General features: G+C 37.8%; 1 protein-coding gene across 1 annotated transcript in view; it reads right to left on the reverse strand.

Moving 5' to 3' along the window:
• Positions 1–26,647, reverse strand: part of OCA2 (OCA2 melanosomal transmembrane protein) — a 177,991-nt gene that overhangs the window by 120,291 nt on the left and 31,053 nt on the right. Inside the window, exons 4-8 of the mRNA XM_054384760.1 lie at positions 26,165–26,222; positions 25,197–25,269; positions 15,441–15,598; positions 13,742–13,824; positions 13,238–13,391 (exon numbers count right to left, since the gene is read on the reverse strand). Of these exons, the coding sequence (XP_054240735.1) occupies positions 13,238–13,391; positions 13,742–13,824; positions 15,441–15,598; positions 25,197–25,269; positions 26,165–26,222 (526 nt within the window). The remainder of the gene's footprint in view (positions 1–13,237; positions 13,392–13,741; positions 13,825–15,440; positions 15,599–25,196; positions 25,270–26,164; positions 26,223–26,647) is intronic.

Below are 26,647 nucleotides of genomic sequence, written 5' to 3' on the forward strand. Positions count from 1 at the left end.
GTCGTTATTTGTAGTTATATTGTAGTTATATTGTAGTTATATTGAGGGTATATTGTGGTTATATCCACCATGTCCGTGTTATGGATTGAACTTAACCTGCTGCTATTATTCATACCATGCTTCAGTTTCAAAAATGAAGGCTAGAAGATCATAAATTGTGTAAAATTGCTAAAATCAGCTAAATGAAAATCACTCTACAAAAAAAACTTAGTTTTATTAACAGCATTTACTATACGTTTAAATATTATGAAAGATCTGGGTTTGATTTTCCTCCTTGAATGTCAATTTTTCATAGTAATGGTAAACAACTAAGAAATTTATCAAATTACTAGAAAAAGAAATAGATAAGCAAATAATTTAGGAGCTAAATGAGAAATCTATCTCGTTCTCCTGTTTTTCCTGAGAATGCACTGGAGAACGAACTATTCATAGTGATAAAGGAGGAGGTCAGACTGAGATTTTTAGATCATAATGACCTAAAACTACATAGTACAGAATACAGCTCCCACAGTAGCATGTGCATAAAGTCAGTTTCAACTTTGATTTCCATACCCCAAGCACTGATATGACACACAGGTGGGGAGCATTCAACAACATTTGACAGTTCTTGGGGCTGATGAAGCAGTGTAGCAATTAGACTTTAGAGTTTTCTCCAACAGAAGACACAAAGCAGAGAAGCCAGTTGGGGAAGGAGATCAGCTTATTAGCAGGGAGGTCTCTTCCAACCTGGTTGATTCTATGATTTAATGTCAGGAAAACTGCGAGATTTGGTGTACCTCTCAATCTAAAGGTATTTTGAAAGATTGAGAAGTCATCTGCATTGACCTGATCCTTCTTGTGCTTGAGAAAGTGAATGGCTTTGTACATTCTCTAGTAAGAATAGGTAGTTACACTGAAAGAGCTGCAATTCATAAAAATTTCTTTTAAGTAGGAATTTCCAGTAAGATGGTAAATTGGGATTGGCTGCATCAGCCTGACCAGGAAGAGCTTTCATTTTTCACTCTTATTTCTTCCATCTTGCAATTGTATCTCCACATTTTAATGCTTCAGCCCATTTTAGCACACTCTGTAAAATACACTTATACAAAAGCACCTTGTCTCACTTATTGGAGAGGTTTCTTAAACAGCAATGGCCAATGAGACAAAAAAAGACAGAACAGATGAGGAAGATACAGAAGTTTTAGTCTAGGTACTAGATATCCTCATCTCCCAACTCAACTACAAACCTTATCATCTCTTTACAGAAAAGGCATCTTCGTTATCTTTACTTTTGTCTGAAGAATGTTTAATGGTGCTGACTTAATGAAACAGCACAAGATGGTGCTTGCCTTTTACAAAGGGACAGCTATCTCAATACAAACTGCTACTGAAAACAATGCAGTCCAGATTTCATTCTTTACAATGGACAACTCTATCATAGTGCTCACTGATACAGGATATCACTAGGCTGAGAGCTGAAGAGATTTCTGGAAAATGGAGTGGATATTTACAGAAATGTAATTGTATTTAAGTAATTAAAACATTCAAAGCTGCAACAATGGAGGCTCTTTAAAAAAATAACAGGAACAATACAGTTGTGGTGATAGCGACATCATAGAATCATCCTATATAGGATCAGTTCAGAATGGGCAAAGATTAGGAAAAACCTCTATAGTTATTTTCTTTCAAAGTTACATGTAGAAAGTTTGTCTCATGATTGACTGTTGATTGAGTGATAAACACAATGTGCTGAACACTGCTTCTGTATGATAGTTTGCATACTCTTACTTCAAAAGTTAGTTTTAAGGTAAGAAATGAAAGTAACCCAAGTCATTTATGTCACAAGTCTTTGTGCTTGAGATTAATTAAAAATCTACATTTCCAGATGTTACAGTTTGGAACTAAAATTTTAGTTGTAAATAGAAGTTTCCAGAGGTTTTGGACAGTAAGAGATGGGTGGACTCCTCAGAGTTCACATTATAATAATGGTAAGTCCATCTCACTCAACTGACCTGAAGAATAGCTTATATTTTGCAGAAGTCTGCTATTTCTCTTATTGCTCTCTCTCACTGTTCCAGCTTGGGTTTTAGAATCATAGAATTGTTAAGGTTGCAAAGGACCTCAAGGTTCATCTAAATCCAACCACCCTGCCATGGACAGGGACGCTTCACACTAGATCAGGTTGCTCAGAGCCACATCCAGCCTGGCCTTAAAAACATCCAGGGGTGAGGCTTCAATCGCTTCCCTGGGCAACCTCTTCCAGTGTCTCACCACCCTCATCATAAAAAATTTCTTCCTAACATCCAATATGAATCTACTCACTTCTATTGTTGCTCCATTCCCTCTAGTCCTAGACCTGACATCCTAAAAAGTCCCTCCCCAGCTTTCTTGTGGGCCCCCTTCAGACACTGGAAGGCCACAATAAGGTCTCCTTGGAGCCTTCTCTTCTCCAGACTGAACAGCCCCAATTCTCTCAGTCTGTCTTCATGGGAGAGGTGCTCCAGCCCTCTGCTCATCCTGGTGGCCCTTCTCTGGACACGTTCCAACATGTCCATATCCTTCTTGCAATAGGGGCTCCAGAAATGGATACAGTACTGCAGGTGAGGTCTCACCAGAGCAGAGGGGGAGAATCACCTCCCTCGACCTGCTGGCTATGCTTCTTTTGATGTAGCCCAGGATATGATTGGTTTCCTGAGCTGCAAGTGCACATTGGTGGCTCATGTTGAGCTTCTCATCCACCAGCACCCCCAAGTCCTTTTCTTCAGGGCTGCTCTCAAGCCAGTCACTGCCCAGCCTATAACAGTGGTTGGGATTGCCTCGACCCAGATGCAGGACCCTGCACTTGTTCTTGTTGAACCTCATGAGGTTGTCATGTGCCCACCTCTTCAGCCTGTCAAGGTCTCTCTGGATGGCATCCCTTCCCTCCAGCGTATCTGCTGCACCACACAGCTTGGTGTCATCAGCAAACTCGCTGAGGGTGCACTCAATGCCGCTGTCCCTGTCGCCAAGATGTTAAACAAGACTGCTCCCAGTACTGATCCCTGACGGACTCCACTTGTCACTGGCCTCCACTTGGACATGGACCCATTGACATGGCTGTACTATTCTATTCAAAGCGCCCGCACGTAGCCACGTGATATTTCCAGCTTAACTTGCCTCATGATAACATTATAAATATCTCTGTACATAGCCGCAGCCGCAAAGCATCGTGTCGAGTCTCCATCTAGTGGACAAGCGGAGGAACTGCACCTTTTGTTCCCTTAATTAGAAATCAATTCTGTAAATATTATAATTGGGTATAATTGCAAATACTAAACCAGTTATGGACTATATTTTTACAACCATGCATTCGAATCAATATATATACAGTGATTAATCAGTTATTCATAATTTTAATAATTAATAATTTTCATAATTCATGTTTCATAATTCCCAATTAATAATAACAATCATCCTTAATCCCTAATCGCCCCTCCTCCCACGACAAATGTTTGCACAGAGCCCATCAAATCTTTTGGTAGGCTTCAACAGTTCCATTATAAACATGGTTCAGAGTTCCAAACATGTTATCTTGTACACTGCTCCAAGAGGTAAAAGGGAATTTTTTAGAAACCAATTGAATGGTGACCTGTATGCTATTTCAGAGCATACATTTTCCAGCTGAAATCCATATATATTTCAGAAATGTGCTTTTAAAGAGATTTGATACATGATACATTATACCAAATATTTATTTCTACAAATCCTTCTTTATAAATGATAAATGGCAGCTGAAAGATGCCTGTCAGTAACTTTAATGTAAAGCTTCAGCTTTATGAACCTCCTCTTCATTTCTTATCCATTTTTTTCCAGTGAAGCCTATTGTGTCATACTTATTTTACTGAGAAATTAATTTTAATTTGATAGAGTGGCAACACTGCAGCACTTCAACAGGAGGCGGTTTTTCCCAAGCCTACATCCACATAAGATTTTATACATTTTCCACCTATCTCTAAAGTAGCTGAGATCTTCCCTATAAAAGCAACAGCCAAATATCATTTCGTCTTTATAAAGCCTCTAGTTCAGTTCTTTATTATAAACGGAGAAGGATGGTGAGAAGGGGAGTAAAGTTTGATCTAGAATAGCCCTTTTCCTGACTTTATGAGGTTTTTTTCTACCCCTTTTTATGTTTTAATAAGAGTTTATTTGTTTGAAAGCAGACATCCTCAGCAGCTGAAGATTACTTTTTCAAATACAAAGATTTTGTTTTTCCTAAAGATAACCAAGACAGTATTAGTCTGACTGACCCTGAAAATATGTTCCTCAGTCAGATCCCGGGATGGGGGTTATGTTTATATTTGCTGTCACATATTATATAAATTTTGGTGGTCTGCTTTGCCTTGGGCTATTCCAACTGTTTTAGCATCTGGAATACAGTTAAAACTTTCATGTTACATGTGTTTGATTCACTTATGATTTGGAAAATCAGCAATGAACCCAGATGGTGGCATCAGAAGCTGAAATTTGCAGAAAACCTATGGCAATTCAGCTAACTAATTTAGGTAATTTTTTTTCCTAACTCTGTCAAGCAACATAACTGCAAAAGCTAGAAAAATAGCAAGGGTCAAAAAATACCTTGCAATACTTTGAACCATGTCCTCCAGTAGATCCATTTCAAAGCTCAAGGAACCAAATTCCCAATTCATGAAAATTTGCTTTACTTCTTGTAAATTGCACAATTTGGACAGAATACAAACCAATAGACTAGAAATGCAGGATATAGTCAGACACAGATGAGATTGGTGCAGCAGAAAAGGAAGGTCAGTGAAGCCAGACATATTTACTCGATTTTCTTCATTCTCAACTATATTAAAGAGACCATCTAACCAGTGCCATTCTGTGAAGGGATAGCAACATACCTCCCTTTCAGCTGGGGCTGACAGCTAATACTTTACTTCCTCACCCTCCTTCCCTTTGTTTGGTCCCTATAGGAGCTCTGAAGCAGCAGTTCTGCAGCTTCCTCAGCTGCAGGGTACTCTTCCCAGTATGTGGGAACCCTTTACTCAAGCTGGGTCTCAAAAGCTAATGCAAAATGAATAATAACAGAAAATTAATTAATTACTTAGAATTACTTACAGGATAGATTAAAGCAGCTCTTGAGGCAATCATGTACAGTACAAATGCTGAAAGATCATGCACATTAAAGATCCCAAAGTCTCTACAAGCATCACAAAAATCAGTGACAGCAAGAGCAGCTATTTATATCTTTGTCCACACACTAAGACACTGTCTATATGTATTCTATACATGCAGGCATGTGAACCATAAAATAACACTTAAAGATATATTTTTTTTTTAGAAAATCTTATTATTAATCTCATTTTTTGCAAGTCAAAAACATGTCAAAATGCCATCACTGTACATGAGTATGCCTTGCTTGAAAAAAAAATCCTGGATCAGCATTTTTACAATAATTCAATGGTAGTACTACCATATGCATGAAATATTTGCCCAAGAGGTATGTGGACTTGGAAACATTTACTGCGTATTTTAGAATGAACATGAAATCTCCCAATTTAGACAATAAATGGCTTATCCCTGTAATTCTGTGCAAATAACTTTCCATATACATTCAATAAGCTCTTTTTATGGACAGATTCCCAACCCTGAAAGACTTGGGTTTTTTAATAGAAACTTCAGACTCAATACCTAACCATGTAACTCCTTAAAAAAGGTAAAAAGCAGCCATCCTTGACACTCTGCTATAATATCAATTTTCGGTTAGATTGTGTGCCAAATTACTTGGTCTGATTCAATGTCAGTACAGAAAGTCACAGTAAACAATCCTGCCTTAAGGAAGAGCAGCAATTTGCTATTTCTTAATATGATGTTTCCAAATATAAGATGGCAGCACACAAGATGCCTATCCTAAACAGAAGGAGATTAAAAGAAATGCTATTTGGTATCCAAGACAAGTTAATATCTACTTTAGTTCACTTTTATTTCTATTATACGTTTGCTGAAAAGGATAAGAAATACAAGGCAGGGAGATCTTGAGATTTTGCCTAGGAGAGATAACTGTGAAATTCTATGATTAAGTAACTAAGTACGTTCCACCAGCTGACATCAGTTCTTTCTGTATGTAAAACCCAATGCATAGCAGGGGAGAGAAAGACTCAAGGAGATCAAATTACCCTCTTTGAATAAATTATGTGGTTAATTTATTCCTCTCTTCTACACAGAAAATCTATGAGCCAATTCTAGATTCTGCAAAGTTATTTTTCCTCTAGATCATGCTGTAGTATCTCCCTCTAAGACTGTCCCCACAATCTCTCATATTCGTTCATTCAGCTCTTGCTGAAGGAACACATCAGCCAAGGCCCCAAAAAAAGCTGAGCAGTGCTCATCCCTCTTCATGTGCATTAGAAGTGTGTTCTAACACAATGTTAAAATTTTAAGGCTTCATGGCTCTCTACTCCTTTGGTTGCAGGTACGTAGGCAGGGTAGAAACTGAACAGCGGCATTCAGTTAAGATAATTTAATGTTTATTTGCACATCTCAGAAAGGAAGGATAAAAACCAACATATATAGTATGCAAGGCATGCCAACAGTCTTTCAAAAACTGAACAAAATACAGTTCCAAATTAGTTTTAAAAGGCAACAGAAGAGAGAAAATGGATATACTTCTAAGTGTTGAAAAATTACTCCTATTCTTTCAAAAGATAACATTCTGTGAAAAGTAGAGCCTAGGTGACTACAATCTTTTAAAGCAGACAATTATGCCGAGTCTTTAGAATAGCAAGCAGCACCATCCAGTGGATTTTTTTCCTAGTAAGTTCTTAATTAAGCAAATTTGTATACTGCAGAAGTATCATAGCACCCAAAAAAAAGATATTTTTCCTTAAAGCACACATATTCAGAGGAAAACCAGAATTCTATCAAGATAGATCTAACAATTAGACAGGAAATAGTCAGTGTAATATCAATATTCACATTGGATTAATACACAAACATTGTTATAACGCATCAAGCTGGGATGCAGCTGGGGATTTTACTTGCTATTATATTGTATTTTTATTTCGATTTAACGACATCCTGTCCTTCTCTTACAGCACTCTGATTACGCTACCTTTATTACAGTTATGGCACGTAAAAATGACTAGTTTATGTAACTGATACTGGCACTGTCTTGTTGAAGCCTCCTCATTGGTGACAAGTGACTTTGCTCTACCCAAGTGGTAGAATTCCTAGTACTTTAGGGGTACCAACCCAATGCTCCTTCTATGAAGCAACTTGTAATGTTCCTGCACAGCTACTTTAAAGTCATTCAGAGACTCTCAAAATGCACAAAGGTCAAAATTTAGAGGCCACACCCTTCTCATATATCAGAGAAGGACATGACCATAAGCCTTGATACCCTGTATTGCTTAATGGCTATCTCAGTTTGGGAGAGCATTAGGGTACTGTTTGATCAATATTTCACTCTGGAGGACAGAACAGATGGAGTCTGCTCCATGTCTGAATTCTCTTCTTCAATCCAGCCCTCCAGCATCTATGTCAGCAGACCTTGCTGGCTCCATCTGCTTCACAAGCCTCAATATCATTTCCAATGCATACCCTCAGTTTATGTTTCAAAAGCATTATTTGTGGGGGCTGCAAGAGTGCCCTCATTATACTGCACATTTGCAGCTGTGAAAAATAAATAAATAATTAATGGCAGACTTTTGAATGGTGATTGTGTTTTAGCCTTGTGGAGACTCCAAACCAGACCCACAACCACATGTTGCTACCCTTCATCCTTTATGGTTTAGGTTTCACTGTGCTGGATTCAGGTTCTGTAAAACCCCCAGATTCTGTATAGCCCCCAGAGATTTTTGCCTTGGACTAAGAATTTCAGTCTCCAAGCCCTACATTTTGGCTTCATTTCTACCTCACTGTAAAGCTAATCAAGACAACAGCAAGGTAGCCTTGTCTCTCCCCCAGTGAGGGCCAGTAGTCTCTCAAAGAAGGAAAAGTGCACGGGAGAGCATCCTTGCTCAGCTGGAAGCTGGCCAGCACACCCAGAGACACTGCCTTTCCTCCTCTGCCCTAATCTTGGCCTCTTTTGCTCTGGTCCACCCATAGACAGGAGGGCAGATGAGGGAAAATTTATATTTTTGCCCAGTGAGGTATGGCCCAGACTCTTCACTGAAGATGATACATGGTTTCTTCTGATAAATGGCCTCTAATTTTCTGCCAGCTCCTACAGCACTGTTTTAACTTCTCTTCATAATTTTTCCATCCTACCACAAATGAAAGCAATAGCAGCAGGAATGTATGCTCTTCCACAAAGGCCATGGAGAGTAGCAGCTACAATGTTCTTTTTTACATCACCATTTCTGATAAAGGCTGTGGATTTTCTTCTGTCTCTTTGCTTTCAGTCTTTTGGTAGAATATATGTGGAGGTGGGAACGCTCTAATCCACACTGTCTATATTTAAAGGCAGATCAATATGAGAAAGGATGGGAAGTGAGAAACCATGCTGAGTGACCTAATCAGTAGATCTTGTGACTTTCCTCATCAGAAAAATCCTCCCATAATTACAATAAGCCGACTGCCATGACTTGGTACTATGTTTTGTATACTAGTGAATCTTTCTTTTGTCTTCCTATTCACTCTGTGAAGCATAATTTTCCACATGCAAATTAATAACCTTATTATTGGAAATAAGGAAAAAATGGACTGTGTGAGCACAGATAACCATAATAATAAACATCTTACTTCATTTCTAAAAAATGCTTCCTGCAAGGACATACCAGCCCTCAATGAGAGAAAAAATGGTGAGGCTCAGCCACATAAAAGTTTTGCTGTCTGCAGCTAATTTCTGCTGGTTAGATGTGATTAGAAATCACTTTGCTTTGAGTTAAAGAAGTTAAGCTTAGGGGATGTTTATTCATAATTTAAGATAGTTAATAATAGAAAAGTAATACGGAGAGAAATGGACACTCTACATTGCCATTAGAGTAATAAAAATTGTGATTATAAGCCCATACTTCATGCTAGTAAGAAGCTAGAGCTTTTAAGGTCAGGTCTTGCACTTTCAAGTGTTTGTGTTTTAAGGAGAAATACAGACACATAAAAGTTATTCAGCATTTCAGCTCATTAAAATGACAAGACCCTGGCAAGATCTTTCTTAGGGCGACCTACTAGGCAGGATATGAAACTAAATGATGTGATACAAAAAGCCCTATGGGGACTCTCACAGAATTTATGATACTTACTGGTATCATTTTTCTGCCATTTGATGTGCTGTGGTTATATAATTTCTTTTTTTTTTTTAATTTAATTTAATAAAATTAATGTTATTCTGCATTTACTCCTGAATAAATAAAATGTTTATAAAACAGCTTTTAAAAGGCCATTGCCTTTAAGTATCATAAACAGCTAACCCTCCATTTTAATCCACAACAGAAAACAAATATATTTCTTAAAGAAAATATTGGACAAGCACACACAATAATTCAAATTAATGAGCTCTGTCCTTTAATAATAACTGTTTAACATATCCAGTTAATCCAGCATAGCCACAAATATGCCGTTAATAATTACTAATAAGAGCTTTACCAACTCAAGAAACTTTTCTAATACCAGTTAAACTTTATAATACTAAAAGATCTTTTAAGATATAGACAGGCAGATTTTTTTACGGTAACCTGTGTGTTATCCCATTCTCTGTGTATACAAACACATGCAAAAGAGGAGAAGTCAAAGATATCTTACTGTATTGTAAAGAAGAAACAGGAAGGTTTTATCCACTTAGTTTTCCCTGACTGTGCTCTACCACCAGAAGCAACCTTATGTCAGTGCTTATTGAAACTAAGTGAATGGGGTGCAAATAGTCACTTTAGTTAGATACATAGAAAGGGGCTTTGTTGGAAAAAGAATGAAAACCAACGAAGCCAAAACCCCAAAACTCTTAACACTCTTAGATAAAAGAGCAAAGATGTCTGGAGAAGAAAAGTGTAAAAATAAAATGTTCTAATTTATTTTGGTTGAATTCTTTTGTAAATTCTCAGTCGATAGAGGCTACACGTTTTGAGGATCAAAACTAGAAAGAGACTATCTTGAAGTATACTCTGCACTGATTCAGTACGACAGAAGCAGTGGAGAACCCTGTACAACAGCACTTTACACCAGATGTCCCTGTACATCAATGTGAAAACATATTTATATCCCATTTTACGTAATCCTGAAGGGTCAGAGCTGAGAACAGCAAAGGTAAACCTGGCACACTTTGGGGTATTTTTTTTACATATGCTTTTATTAGTTTCCCTTGTGGGATAGGCTTCCAAGAACAAAATGAAGCACTTTATTGTTTTCAACAAGTCTATAAAATAGGATAGATTAGATTCATTCAAAAATAGCACAAGAAGCAGATTTTTTTTCTCCTTTCTCCTGTGAGAGAAAGAGAGGGAATAGAAGACCGAATTGCAAAGAGGGAACTGTTCAATACTTGAAGAAAAAAATCAATTTAAAGAGAATGAATGTCAAGCTACTGAAGGAAAGGATGATTACATGGGGAAAATAAGAAAAACCTGTGCATTTCAAACAAAGTGTTACTGAGATATATCCATCTAAAGAGAGTTACAAGCAATGTACCAAAATTTCAAGAGTCAGAGTAAGATTGTGAAGTAAGAAAACACTCATATTAGGGGTAAGCCTAAAAAATTACATCATTAGAAATTAAAGAGGAAAAAGAAGCATCTTCTTCTACCAGAAACATTTGTGGTTTATGAATACATAACCTGTAATCAGTTTCAAAAGAAACAGCAGTTAAAATAAATGTCTGAAGAAACAAAGCTCAAGGGCTTGTTTTCTGAAGAACAGCACGTACTAAGATAGTAAGACCTCTGCACCAACAAGGGTGTACTTGAGATATATTGACCTCCTAGAAATTTTATGCCAGCATAGAGGCAAACAGTTGCCTCAAATCAGAATTTACCCTGTATCTTTACAGTGGTGTAAGTTTGGAGAAGATGGAAGTTTACAGTCAATGCACTTAATTTTCCTGCTCAAACCTCTTCATCAGTTTTTCCTATCATCTTTATCTGCAGGAGGCAGAAGCTCTTACAGCCTGCTCTCCTGCTTGTTTGCTGGTGACTAACAGAGCAAAGGGTAAAGGGAAAGTGGAAGGAAGGATTAAAAGGTGAGGACAATGAGGTTGAGGAGATTGTCAGCACAACAGTTATAATTTGTGTTTAGGGAAAAGAACTGTGCAGGAGGAGCATGAGGCACATCTTCAGGTGGCTCTTGTAAGTCTAATAGATAAAACGCTTCATCTTTTTTTTCATCATTGCGAGAAAACATGTGAAAATGCAGCTCTAAAACTTATACATGCTGTCTGAATTTGAACCTGTATTGTCAATGATAATGAATAAAATACAGAAAACTAATAAACACTGATAAAAGATTGGGAGCAGCAACAACAAAAATGAAAAACCGTAAGAAATTGCTCCTGCAGTAACACCATTTTCTCCAGCAGTGATAACTGCTAATGGAAGAGAGTGCAATGTGTTGAGAAAGCAGGACATCAGGCACTGAAGTTACAAATGCTGAATAAAACGTAAGCCAATATTAAGCATTTATCTCTTGCAAGAGATCCATGAGGAAACCAGTCAAGTTCTATGAGTTATTCCCAGTTTATATATTTATAGTTGAAAATTTACTCCAGTTTGAATATTTGTCATTCCTTCAGATGTTATGCAGAAAACAGCTAACATGGTGATGCAATAGGTGACTTTCCACATTCTAAAACTCCCAGAAGTTTACTAATTAGTATCTATTTATACCTTCGAATTTGCAGAAACAAATTTTATGCCAGCAACCTCGTTTTCCTTGCTCTTTCTGCAGAAACAGTAAGTTAATGAATTGTTCAATTTTTTGTCTTAAAAACAACAGGGGAAAAACATGCTTTGCTGAGGTTTTAATTCTCAGGCCTGTATTTCATTTTACACATTAATTGTTCCAAAGTAGATTTCTAGGATGCAAACACAAACCCACCTTTTAGATACCTTAAAAATATGATATTTTTGCAATTGGTAAAGGGTTGCATAGCTCTGCTTTTTTTAAAAAAATATAAAAAAGCTGGTTTTGAAAGTACTAAGATTATTTTGGTGCTATAGTGCATGCCTACATTACTTAGTAAAATCTAGTCCAGTCACCCCCCCCCCTTAACATTATACTTCTTTGCTCATTTATAAAGTACATAGAGTCATTTTCAGCTTCAGAAATAAATTACCGTTGTTGAACAGTGTAATCTAAATGCCTAAACATCTGCCACATTTTGTGCACCCATTATTGATAATTGATTAGAAGGTGTTCCACTATCTTACCATTTCAATGAGTAACAGGATGGGAAGCTTAAAATATGCGAGAGATATGGAAGAAAAATGAGCATGCTGTACCTATTTATTGTGAAGCACCTTGTAGACGTTGATTCATCTCTCTGTTTCATACTATTATAAATCAAGTGTGATTCAACTTGGAGAATTCATTGACAATGTGGATGCTCACATAAATAACAATAATATTAATAATAAATCTCTCTCTCCCTCTTATGTTCTTTACGTCAAGATACATAGACAGCAAGTGTTTTCAATTCAGATAAGTCATTTGGAGCTCTGTGCTGTTTCTGACACATTTTCCTTCCTTAGTGTTGGTGCTGTGTATTTTCACCAGGATTAGTACCTCAAGGCTTTGGAAAGCTGTTGTAATATGTGTTTAAAGTGCCCTGTCCCTTGACTTCTTTGTGTTAACTCAGACCGTGGTTTTGATTTAAATATTACAGTAAAAGACTTTCTAAATGTCTCCCATTAAAAAGTGTGCTCAGTGTAACCTTTTAAAGTATTCTAAATTCATAGTTTGAGGTTCCTTAGAGAAGGGAATAAGCAAAGCTTTTTCTCTTCTACCTTATCTTTAAAAGCAACTAAAACTTAAAACCAGACTTTCCAAACCTTTGATAATCCCAATTTTTTTTCACTCTTACATCCAAACTATAATCCTATTAAAATATTAAAACACTAGTAGGTCTTATTAGAAAAATACACAAGCTCGCTATAATTTGATATAGCTTGCCAAAATGAACTACAATTAAAACTACTTCTTAGCACATATCTTATTAATGTCATTTGCAACAGTGATGGTATAGCAAGGATATATTAAAGCCCAGAAATTAAACCCTTCCTTGTGCTCCATTAACAATACAGCGGAAAAATAAAATCAAGGGACAAGGTTAGCTTACTTCCAGTATGATCAGCACGTAGACACCTACTAAGATGATGGATGCAATTGTTACTTGTGCCTCTATAGTTGCATGAAGGTATTGATGTTTTATGGAGAGAGGAACACTTCCAGGTTCCTGTAGGAAAGCTTGAATGTTTATGAAGATGGTGCCTCTGGTGAAAGAAAGAGAAATTGTTCTTATTTCTGGAATGAAATACTATTTATTTTATTTATGCATTAATTTAATAATGAGCACCTATAAATATATGTCTATGTGTTATATCTTTACAATTACAAGAAATCTTTCAAACGTTTTCACTCTATCCCCTGAAACAGCATTTTTTGGAAAGTAACCCAAGCACAGACCAGCCTTATGAATCTATTTTAAAGGCAACAGGAAGCCATCCTTTCCTGCCTCTCTGAAACAGGCAGTGACAGGTTTTTTAAAAAGCATTATCTATTCCTTCATAGTCAAGTTTTTGCAAACTTCTTCAACAGAACGTTTCTTAGTCTCTTAGCCAACCTGTTTGCTATCTGAAAGGTTCTAGTTGTGATGATTTGATCATTTCTTCTTGAAGTTAATGGTAGAGACCAGTTGTATACCACCTGCAAGAGAGTCACATTGGACAATGTTAATAGAAGTCAAAGTGACATATCTCTGATCTAGTGTTTAATTTCTCTTTGATCCCTCTTTTGTCCATTTATGAGAATTTTTTATGCACGGATCATAACACACACCAGCCTGAATTAATTCTGTCTGATCAGGTATGTTAAAGGCACTCAGCTTGGAGCAAATTCGTCATTCCCTCAATCAATGAAATGAGACACCTCTAGGAGGTGTTCCACCCAGGGGACGCCAAGTCACATTTTGCATTGACTGTAAGGAGTATCTAGCTCAGAGACAACAAAGACTTTCTCCCAAAGACTGCCTGGAAAGAAAACAAATATACATGAGGTACAGATGAAGGCTCAGGAACATCGTATTCCCAGACATGACAGTAGAATGGTCATGGTAGAATTTTAGTTAACAAAATTCCTGTTTTCTGACCTTCTAGCAAAAAGAAACAAAAAAAAAAATCTTCAGAAAATAAACAGTTTCAGAAACTTTAGCCATTATTATACACTAATATTCATTTAGCTTCAGCAAGATACACTCTTTAAACATGGATACACATAGTCTCTCCTTTTTAAGAAAGACAAAATTTAGAAACCTTCAGATTTAGTTAATTATAACCTAAATCTTAAGCCTCTCCTGATTCTGTGTGCTGGAAAGTGCAGAAAATAAAACAGCTTAATCAGACAGCTTGGAACATCTGACAGAGAAATTCCTGAGGAGCATGCAGGAGGGGAAGGTTCATTTGGCTGCCTACTCCTTTGGTCGTGTCAGGATACCCGCTGGTGTGCCAGCAGAGATGAGCTGCTGCAGCCAGCTGTGTGCTGGCTGTCTCACTGCATGCACAAAGGTTGCTTGGAGATCACTGCTGGCAGCACAGGTTACAGCAACTTCCTAATCACAGGGGTAGGTGGTTTAAGGCAGTAATCACCATTATGGTGTTGCTGTTCCCCATGCTGAGATAATGTTTTGCTGTAGACTGTGAGATTGGGTGTAAGCAGGAATACTAATGACTGTCACATATATAGAGCCATCCTGTCACATATATAGAATGAGAAGCAGTTGTTTCTATGTCAATGACATTTATTAAATTAGGAAGCTAATTTTTATTTTTCAGTGACATACAGTAACAGTCTGTAAAAGAACCTCCTTCACTGACTGCTCTGGAAGAGAGCAGCAGAAACTAGTTGCAAACAACATCAACAATGAGAAGGCCTTAAGAGAAATAAAGCAAATAAATGTGACGTGTGAGAAAATAATTTGGAACATATTGTGAAAATGTATTTCAGTTAGTGCAAAAAGGCACTTCACACCTGTTTATTCCTTCTAGGATAACTTTTGAAATGCTGCCAATTTTAAACACAAAAACATTCATGTTAAGTGTCATGCAAGATGCACAATTTTTACAAAATTGTAATATAGGGTGATAAAGAAAGTCTTATAAAGGCAAAAGAAATATAACATAACTTTTATCAGAATAAGTTTTCTAATGCTGATGTTGACACACTTCACAGCAGGGAGAAGCATGACCACTTAATCCACATAATGATGATGGAAATAAGTGATAAAACATCTCAGAAAAAGTGAAAGACAACATAAAGGCCATCACCTGCTGCTGGCGTCTCCTCCTTGATCCAGCATCCTCAGTCTGATTGATTTGTACTACAATGTATTCCTCTGTTTGCTGATCAACTACACCTGCTACAAACGGGCCTCCTATGTCTAACTTCAACAGAGCAGAATCATGAAAATCAGTCAGATTCATAGCTGTCAATAATCTTGTTAAGGTGTAATTTTCCAGTAAAAATTGAAATAGACTGCACAAATTTCAAGGGGGAAGGGGGGGGGGGGGGAAGATTAGTCAATTTACATGCAAAAATACATTCTTCAGCTGAAATGCTTATGAAACTATAAAGATAACAAAATAGACATCTATTTCTTCACCAAGTAGCACTCTCTTGTCCAGGTTCCTATGGATCAGGAATCACAGGTTCAGAACAAATACATCTCTCCTTCCCTGGTGACTTTTGAGATCAATAGCATTTTCTCTCCTTCCCTGGTGACTTTTGAAATCAGTAGCACTTTCAGCTGGCCCTGTATGTGTACCAAAGCTTCAAAATAGTATGCAGAAATACACAGAGATAAGTAGAAGTAAGGCTCTTTAAGTGCTTGTCCTAGATTAAAAGCTGTATGATTAGCTCAGCAATTTAAACATCACAGAATTTGTACTGGGGAAAACACAGTGGAAACTTCAAGCACAAGGAAAACTAAACCAGAATCAACATCCTATTCATGCCAGTGGATTGGATTTTCATTCAAAATTCTACTCATAAATTTTTCAAACATCTGAAAGACTTGTTTTCAAGCTCATGTATGAGTACTCCTCCTTTAGCTTCCTTGCCTACAGAATCACAGAATATTAGGGGTTGGAAGGGACCTCCATAGACTATCAAGTCCAACCCCCCTGCCAAAGGAAGGGGAGTTGGAACACATCCAGGTGGGTTTTTGAAGTCTCCAGAACCTCCCTAGACCTGCTGGGCACACTTTCCTTAATGCATCCTAGGATACTGTTAGCCCACTTGGCCACAAGGGTACACTGCTGTTCCTTGAAGAACTTGCTGTCTGCTAGACCCCAAGACCTTTCTCCATGGAGCTGATTTCCAGCAGGACAACCCCTAGTCTGTACTGGTGCCTGTTGTTATTCTTTCCCAGATGCAGGACTCTGCACTCATCCTTATTGAGCTTCTTCCTTTTTCTCTTCAACAGCTAGTACAAGGTGTGGCCAAACTATATTCCTTAGTCTAATATAATTGAGAAGTCAGTCAACCATGAGCCACAAATCCTTTGGAAGTCTGGCTCTATTAATCCAAATACATCCAGAACTACATAAACATAGCATTGTATTTGGCATAGTTGAGCAAGGAACATCCCTGTAGGTTTGTGGAAAAGAGATAGCCTGTGCTTTTCAACCTTTCTTAGTCCGTTTGTTACTCTAACAGAGGGACATTTTAATTGTTTTGCTTCTAACTGTGACCAGATTGGGGGGGCGGGGAAGAGGAGAAAGTACAACATCTAAGGAGAAAGAAGACACTTGATTTTACACATACATGTTCTGTTGAAATCGTGCAATTTAATCATGTTTGAGTATATTAACAGTTTTAACATCCAGGAATCTGTTTCCAAAAAAAACCCAAAAAACACAACTGTACCTACCAGAAAAATTTTCCCAGAAAGACAATTTGTTGCCCACAGAACTGAGAGATTTTAACAGGAAAAAATGACACAGTATAGTTAAAGGGATCTCAGTGCATGTCTGTGACCTGCTTCCCAGTGAGCCCCAGCACGGCCATCCGTGGTAGACCGTTCTCTAGTGGGGAAAGCTTTGTGATCCTCACCTTTTAAACAGCTGTTGCATCTCTCCACATTCCCAGCAGAAGAAATGTATCTGGAGAAGAGAGATATCTCTCTACTAACACAGAAAAGACCCTGGCAGATATAGTGAAAGGTGAGCATCCAAAATAATAAAAATATCACCCTGCTTAGCATGGCGAGCAGAGCAATCAGCACTGTCACTCACACCTCATTCATTAAGGATGAACTTCCAAAGCATCTATTTCATTGAAGAAATCACACAGGAAAGGTTTAAAAAAAAGAAAATAACCTGAGATGTGGCAAATCAGGAGATCACCTTCAGTCAGGAGAACTGACACACACAGCCCTTAGCAAGCATAAATACAAATAACAATTGTTCTCTTCTAGTTCTGAAGCTTTTAAGTGTGATTTCACATCACAATTTTTCTGTGTCCTTCTCAATACAAAATCTTAATTTCAACTGGAACTGTAGCTATAACTTTAATTAGAGACATTAATTATACCTTCTAAAAAGCCTGCTGGCCTGAAGTCATTAAGCCGATGATTTGCAAGACCTCTTGACATCCTGCCTTTTATTAGGGGTGTAGCCAGTAATTTATGTCTTGAAAAGCTTCAGGTGCATATAATTATGACAGCTCCCTTTTAAGTAATACTTTTAAAATAAATCCTGTCATTACCTAGGCGACACATTCAGGAGCTGTTATAAAGGTGCTTAAAATTAAAAGTGGGGGAAATTAAACCTTATTTTCAAGAAGAGTAGTTCTTTCTTTCTTTTCCTATAAAGATGAGTTTTTGCACTCCTTTCTGTGCATTTGTAAAGCCATCAGAAAGAGCCCTAGCAAAACAGGTTCTCCTTTGATTGCAAGGGGAAATGAACATCATTCACCCATCTGAACTGAGGCTCTGAAATCCCATCAGAGTTCATAGAATCATAGAATCAAGAAGGTTGGAAGAGACCTAAAAGATCATCGAATCCAACCTGTCACCCTACACCTCATGACTATCTAAACCATGGCACCAAGTGCCACGTCCAATCCCCTCTTGAACACCTCCAGGGATGGTGACTCCACCACCTCCCTGGGCAGCCCATTCCAACGGCCAACCACTCTCTCTGTGAAGAACTTTCTCCTCACCTCCAGCCTAAACCTCCCCTGGTGCAGCTTGAGATTGTGTCCTCTTGTTCTGGTGCTGGTTGCCTGGCAGAAGAGACCAAATCCCTCCTGGCTACAACCTCCCTTCAGGTAGTTGTAGACAGCAATGAGGTCACCCCTGAGCCTCCTCTTCTCCAGGCTAAACAGTCCCAGCTCCCTCAGCCTCTCCTCATAGGGCTTGTGCTCAAGGCCTCTCACCAGCCTCGTTGCCTTTCTCTGGACATGCTCCAGCAATTCAACATCTTTCCTAAACTGAGGGGCCCAGAACTGGACACAGTACTCGAGATGCAGCCTAACCAGTGCTGTGTACAGGGGTACAATGACCTCCCTGCTCCTGCTGGCCACACTATGGCTGATGCAGGCCAGGATGCCATTGGCTCTCTTGGCCACCTGGGCACACTGCTGGCTCGTGTTCTCCAAACATTATTTAGATTCCATTGTTAGAATGAAGCAGATCATAGCAGATCCCTAGAAAGGTGGAATCAAAATAAACCAGAAGAAAACTTCAGCCATGATTGTATGAATCAAAGTGTGATTTTTTTTTTTTTATATCGAGCTGCTCTTCAGAATACTTTTGTTCTGCCTTATCTCGGTTTATATTTCCCTTAAATGGCCAGAATGTGATTTCCTCTATATTTTAATCATTCAGATGTGACCATCCTTTGGGAAAACCATCTTTTACTTCTAGTATTACTTTCCTTTTCTGTAATTTATGCTGGGACTTTTTGTATTTTCTGAATTTTTTTTGTAGTGCGGCCTCCAGTGTGTGCCTTTAAAGCAAAATATCTCCCTGACAAGATTTACAGTCAGAGCTATTATTTTTTTATTTCACTTCAGCTACACTGCCTCATTTTTATGTAGTTCTATTCTTGAAATTATATTACTGCTGTGAATTATCCTGTCAAGGGATTTGGGTTTGTGTATGCTTTGTGCACCATTACGCAGTGGCTGTCTGGATTTACGTCTGGCACCAGCCTGGGTCCACTGCTCAGAGCAAAACTAAGAGCTGCTTTTTCTGATCTCAGTTTTCTGACTAGTTGCTCCTAGAAGGTGCTTGAAGACGTGCAAGAGTCATCTCACATCACTTTGCATTTTTGCGGCCTATGTGCATAACGTGATTGAATAAGATGCAGTAGCTAAATGTTTAAATTGTTATTCACCCACAGTTTGTATTTCTGTGCTGTGGACATCTGCATCTGGGTTGGTTACTCACCTAAAACAAGCGAGAAGAGCACACTTTTAAGAGAGAATCCATTATTTAATTTTAGATCCACCACACAAAGATGAGAGGATTCACTCATGTGAAGCATCACTTCTCTCTATTAAATATAAAGAAAGCCTAGGATGACTAACTCAAGTGAAGCTGAGTCACGTGCTAAATACCAAGTTCCTGCTCTACCCTCTATCATGCCATTCATTTGATATATACAAAGCCAGAAGACAAGCCATGATTGACAGAGCTTCTCTGGTATATTCATATGTAGAAGGCTGATTTTATGCATTCTTTAACTTCTACTTGTATGACATACTCTGCCTACTGTAAAATATACCTTAAGAATACCATGTCTATTGATTATTTTTCACCAAGTTTCTTTATATACTACTGATCCTGATTTATAATCAAGTCACTCATATTAGTTTCTGTAGGATATTACCATCTTAAAGAATTTATTTTGCTTAGGTCTTAGCACCTGTTTTTACATTTTGTCCTTAACTGAGATTATTTCTGTGCCACTCTGCAGTTTTCTCTTTCAGTGCTATCTCTATGTTATTAATTTGTTTTTACATCTTCCCTTCACAGAGTACCAAGTTGAACAACACACTTTTCTATACCTGAATAATGCTTCATAACTTTTTTCTTTTTTCCTTTTTTTGAGTGTCAGCTATCTGGTTCCATTTCTGTCTACAGTATTTCTCCTATTTCTCCATCCTATTTCTCTGTGTTCCATCAGTTCTAGAAGTATTTTGAGTCCATAATAAATTCTCTGTTCTACAGTATTTTCTCAATAATGCCTTGAGATTCTGCTTCTTTGCCTGCCTCTTCATGTGGTTCTGGTTTTCATACATCTACTTAGCAGTTCGAACATCGCCTGCGGGCCAAAATGCTTAGCAGATTTCCAACAGGATCAACAAACAAATAATTTTTTAATTCATTATGCAAGGAAAAATGGCAGAGGAGGGTCTGACAGTAGGGAACTGGAGCTACAAAATAAATAAAAATTTCAGAGAGGAAAAATAATTAAAGGGGTTATTTTTAAGTTAATTCATGCTTCCTAAGAGAAGAACACATGTTTAGAACCTCCCTGGAAACGAACAAACAAACAAAAAAGCCTGCAAAAATCTGACTAGTTTCTTTGCATCATAGTTTTTCATTCCATATATACTTCTGGTTCAGAGTGTAGGAAAGGTGATTTTTACTGTCACTGATGCCCATGGCACGATTACAAATTTTCCTAGTGGCTTTTGTTTGCTCCATGATTAACACGCTTGCACCAATCTTTCAAACTCATGCAACTTCAGCAACAAATTTGAAAAGGTCAGCACATTTACCCATCCTATGTCTTCTCAGCCTAGAGCCTCACTGTTAACTTTCATATATAAAATTGTTCTAACTAGTTCCCCTGAAACAAAATGTAGTGAGAAAAATGGCCTATGATGTAAATTTCCTTGTATTACTGCTATTGAGATACATCTGCTTTCTGAATTTTAGATCTTAAGCCTGTAGTAGATGTGATGAAATCTTTAAGAGCTATTGAGGAAGGAGGTAGGTCAGTGGAAATGGCCACTGACAAGACAGTTTGGTATCTGGTTTTGTCCGATTTGGACTGACCGAGGACTCATTCAGCCATGACTTGAGATGATGTATTTTTTGTTTTGTGAGTTTTGTCTCGTACATAAAGAGCAAGTGAGTAAGGAACCCTGCATATTGTGTAAATATGTACCTTGCAAAATGTCAGCTTTTACTCCAAAAATTTTACTGAGAAGATATCAAACACTTAAAGCAAACAAGCAGATCAGGACTGAAAGGCATTATAAAAATGCCAAATCCTTGGCCAGACTCAGAAAGAATTCACAATCCACTCCCCAGTTATTAAGAGGTTTCAGGTCCAAAAGAAGGAAATTCTGACAATCAGGCTGAAAAAGGAAAATGAAATTCCTCCACCTAGACTGATCTAATTTTCCCTTACCTATAACAAGAACTGCCACAAGTACAGAGGTTGAAATGGAAGTAAACAAGATTTTTACTCTAAATCTTGTCAGGGACAGAGTGAAATGGTAACATGAGACCCATTGCATGAGAAATGTACTGGAATAAGTTTTATCTTTTTTATAAAGAGAAAATATTTCTACTATTGCGAAGTGTAAGAATAACAATCATTGTATCAAGTACAGTGAAAGAAAAGAACGCTCTGTATCAGGGAGACAGACATTTCTTTCAAATGACAGTGAGGTAGCATACTGTTTGATCACATAATTCCTTAACAACATCCACAGATACTCAATACTTTCTAATTTCATAAAGCCTAGTTCATGTCCAGCAGCTAGGACACAGTGGTGTTCCCTCTTTCTGTTCCACACTGAGAAGAAAAATACAAAATTTTGCTGAGATCAGGGTGGAAATCATTAGAAACAAAGGAAAGAACAGAGAGTACACTTATCATTTCAGAAGATCTTCAAGTCTGAAACTGTATGTAAGCTGTGGAGAAGAACAATATTTCTCATTCACTCTTTGGCCAAACAGTTGACGGAGAGAAGTTACCTGAAGGTTCGAATGGTCAAATAGTCACAGAACAAGGTAACTAAACTAAGAAATGATAGAGTTTATTCAGACTTTATATCTCTTCCTCTGTTTTTATAATACACTTTCCAAAGGCACATCATCTTATTAATTATTGATACTTCCCAGTTAACAAACAGCCTTTGAGCAAAAGATCTGAAAATTAATGTTTCACACATTTGCATCAATAGAGGTATTGAATCTTGCTTCCTGAAGAAAAGAGTTCTCTAGACAGGCTTTGGTATAAACTTACTTCTTTCTGGTATTATGGAGCTGACTGAAAGAATTTATAAGCAAATAAATCCCAAGTGTTGTGAAATGGAACAATACTGTCATTATTTTTAAAAAAGTATACTTGGGTCGGGTGCCAATGGGGAAATCAGCATTAAAAATAAAAACAACAAAAACCCCACAATTTACAGACTCAAAAGGCTTCTATTAATTCACGGGAGGCAAAACGTTTTCAAAAACTGCAGCCCACAAACCTCAGTGCTACATGACAGGTTTGTACCCATGAGAATGGGCAAAGGGAGATATAGTAGGCTAATAGAAAAAAAAGATAAGGGAAAGGAAAACAGCTAGAGTTAATCCAAGCAAGAGATAAAAGTATAAAAATATAAACAAATGAGCAAGTGGAAAAGTGATAAAGAGATGTTACATGAAAAACAAGTCACCCTCACACCAGCTGATACAGGCTTCTCACAGCACAAAAGACAAAGTCCAGCCTCTGAGGAAGCCTACAATCTAATGGGCATGACAGAAAAAACACAAATATGTAAATGACACCAGGATGACAATGGATATGAAGTCCAAAGGGGATGACATAATTTGGTTTTTAAAAATATTTCAAATTTTGTTTTTATTTTTCTTGTGTATATAGATGCATTGTATGTGTGAGCAAGCACACGCCCCTAAAAAACACATCAATGTATTTTTGGAAATAAAAAAAAATGAGAGGAAAAAAATTTAAAAGAAGAAAAATTTTTTAAAAATATGGTTGTTAGTACCCCTTCAACACTGATTAGTAGCTTTCAAAGCATGAACAAGAGGTAAAATTGGCATCATATGAGCTAACAGGCTTATTTCCCACACTCTCATATAGTAACCTCTAAGGGTTTTGTGACAAAGAACTACTACAATCACACCTGCCAGCCTATCATGTATTTCTTGTAGATATTTGGAGAGCAGCACCTAATGTCCACTGGGAATTCCATGGTCTGTCAGCCAGCATAAATCATATTCAGCACTGCTGTGTGGTTATCATTATCCAAGTCTAGCCCAAGAGATTAATACTGTCTTCACGATGTAGTGAAGTGGAACGCAACTATATGAATTTACTTCTGTGCAAATGCAGACTAGCAACAATGGTGAGATGACATTCAGAATTGCTTGTGCCTTTTCCAAACCTCATTTAGAAATACAGTTTCTCCTTGACCGTTCTGCTTTAATTACCTTGAAAAATAAGCATGGCTTCGCTGGATCACTCATATTTTTCCCTAGGTCAGTGACCTCAGGTAAGGAACAGAACATCCAGTTCACAACACATATGACACAAACCCCAGGTTTGTCGAGAAATCGGAGTGCTGCATTCTGACAACTATTTGAGTGAAAGCACCCTGATGTGATAGGGAAAATGTAAGATATAGTAACACCTGTTTCTGCTCAAATTCCAGTCTCACCAGCACATCTCTGAAATAATTAGGAGGAATAACTGGCTGCAGAATCAATGTGTGCAATGGAGCAGCTATTGTTCCAACCCACAATCTGTGGAAATAGAGGAAATCCTTAAGCTATGTTATGACGATTGACTAAAACTTGAACTTAAAGACACCCTTATTTGATAGACTGGGTCATGGCAGTCTGGTGCTGTTCAATGGTGCACATATATGGAAACTTTCTGCAACAGTTTCAAGGAGAACAAAAACATTGATGTGACCAGGATATTGATAGGAGTGTACAGATGAAATTATCACTGGTCTCACTAAATGTTGGCTTGCTTTCCTCCAAAAAAGGAATCTCACCTATTTATTACAAATGGCCCTCAAGCACTGTCCTTTTTTAAATCCTCTACCATACTAATTATTGTATTTTATTGTGCCATTATTGGTGACGTTGAGAATGTTAGCAATTGATTCGTTTTGAAATGGACTCTCCCTGTTCAAAGTCATAGAATTACCCAGTTAGACAGGAAAAAAATGCATTTCAAAAATTAAATCCTGTCACATCTTTTCAATACAAGACACCTCTCAGGAGCTTGTGAAATATATCTATAGGTGAATCAGTTTTTTACACTGATGAAATAAGAGGCAAGCAGACTGGGGACCAGACTGATTAAATGAGAAATATGGAGGAAACAAGGTGGTCAATTTATTTGAAAAAGTTTTTGTTTGTTTACTAACTGAATGTTCATCCCTCAAAGATCTTTCACGTTCAGGTCTGCATTCACCTGCGATGAATCATTTTTATCTGAGGTTTTTCTATTGCTTTGTCTTTTGAAGAATTGCTTGGCAATCTGTGGACTTTATTCACTAAGGAGCAAAAATGTGTGGAAATTTTGTAAAGAAACCTGCATCTCCACTGAAAAGTATCTACAGATCTACAATTCCATAAATATAGGTAGGCTAAGCCACTTAGGAAACATAATCATGAATCATCTGGTTTTCTGCTTTTGAGGGAGTTCACTGGGTAGTATCATAGTCCAAATACACACTACAGTTTCAGGTGATGACTGGTCTGGGGTGCAGTTTCTGTAGTCAGGTGCGTGTCATAGCCATAGTCCTAACTATTTACTACTCCTTCATCCCACTGGGTCTGCAACCCACTTCCACACTCTTGGCTTCATGCAGAGTCTGGACCAAAAGGCTGTGGCAAAAGGCACATCAGACAGGTGTCATTCAGCCTAACTTGCATAGGGAGCACCACTGTGGCCTGCCTCAAAGGACAAGTCTAACTGCAGCCCCTTATACTCAGTATAAGACAGTGAATACCCACCCAATCAAAGAGTTCATCAATGAAACTTCAGTTCAGTTTTGGAGGGTTTTTTTTTTCAATGAAAGAAGGATACAGAAGCTTTCCAGAGGTGATACAGCCAACATTTGCCAGGACATACTTTGATCTGGATAAATGCCAAACAAAATCTAGGGCAAGGACAAAACCAAAACATTCGTTAATAACACAAAAACTGAAAAAATATCTACTAAGCCTATCTCAAGGACGAGTCATTCAAACTGTACATTAAATTGTAATAATATTTTCAGGTATGTTTCCACCACAGATGAAAAGCTGCCCTAGGATTCTTTAACAAGGTCGAATAATATTCCTTCCAAAAACTTACTGCCAAAGTCATATGTTCAATGAATTTTATCCAAGTGTCTCTTAAAACAAAGTTATAAGATAAAGGATCTATCCAGAAAGCACACCTACATCTGAGGAAATACTGTGTCATCTATTTTGCCTCTGATACATAAATACTGTTAGCCAAAATAAAGGTCCTCACAGCAGGTAAAAGATAAAGGATAAATTCCAAATTTCTGAAATGCTTCTTAAGTCCTGCAGACTAATATTTTGCTGATTTTGAACATTTGGGTAGAGAAGGTCAGCATTCTGGCAGCCCCATTTTGGAGATGCCTACCTCCCAATGTTCTGCCTTTCACATCTGAGAGTACTGTCATTGCTGGCATACCCTTCCCAGCACAGCTTTTCCTGTTAATGTTCCTCAGGTATTATCCAGTATCTAAAGACTCACCCTAAATTCAACATGCAACCATGAATGAAATACAAATTTGAGTTTAAGCTGCCTTCCCTGCTAAAACTCAACTGCTTACCCTATCATATTGTCCAGGGTGCTAGCTAGTGAACCCAGCAGTGGTCTGATTAGGCATGAAGCCCTCCACAGTATTTTCATTTTTTGCAATCTTGACCCCATCCTTCATGTATTGCTTTATTAATCAAGACCAAATGTCTGCCACAGCCCATTTTGAACTAATTCTAAAGAAATGGGAGTCACATGAGGACTGTATAATCAATACTTACAGAGCAGACAACTACAAAGATAAAAAGGCCTGAAACTTTTAGGAATTTTAGACAGCATCTGAAACATAAGAAACATATATTTACTACATGGGTAGTGTAAAACGAACATTTTCTGTTCTATTAATACTTCCGACATTTCAGAAACATTATATAAAACACTTATAGGTGATAATCATAGAATCAACCAGGTTGGAAGAGACCTCCAAGATCACCCAGTCCAACCCATCACCCAGCCCTAATCAATCAACTAGACCATGGCACTAAGTGCCTCATCCAGTCTCATCTTGAACGTCTCCAGCGATGGCAACTCCACCACCTCCCTGGGCAGCCCATTCCAATGAGCAATCACTCTCTCTGTGAAGAACTTCCTCCTAATATCCAGCCTATACCTCCCCTGGCACAACTTGAGACTGTGTCCTCTTGTTCTGCTGCTGGTTGCCTGAGAGAAGAGACCAAATATACCACAATAATATACCACTTCAG

Source organism: Indicator indicator, chromosome 1 (genome assembly GCF_027791375.1).
Source record: "Indicator indicator isolate 239-I01 chromosome 1, UM_Iind_1.1, whole genome shotgun sequence".
NCBI lineage: Eukaryota > Metazoa > Chordata > Aves > Piciformes > Indicatoridae > Indicator > Indicator indicator.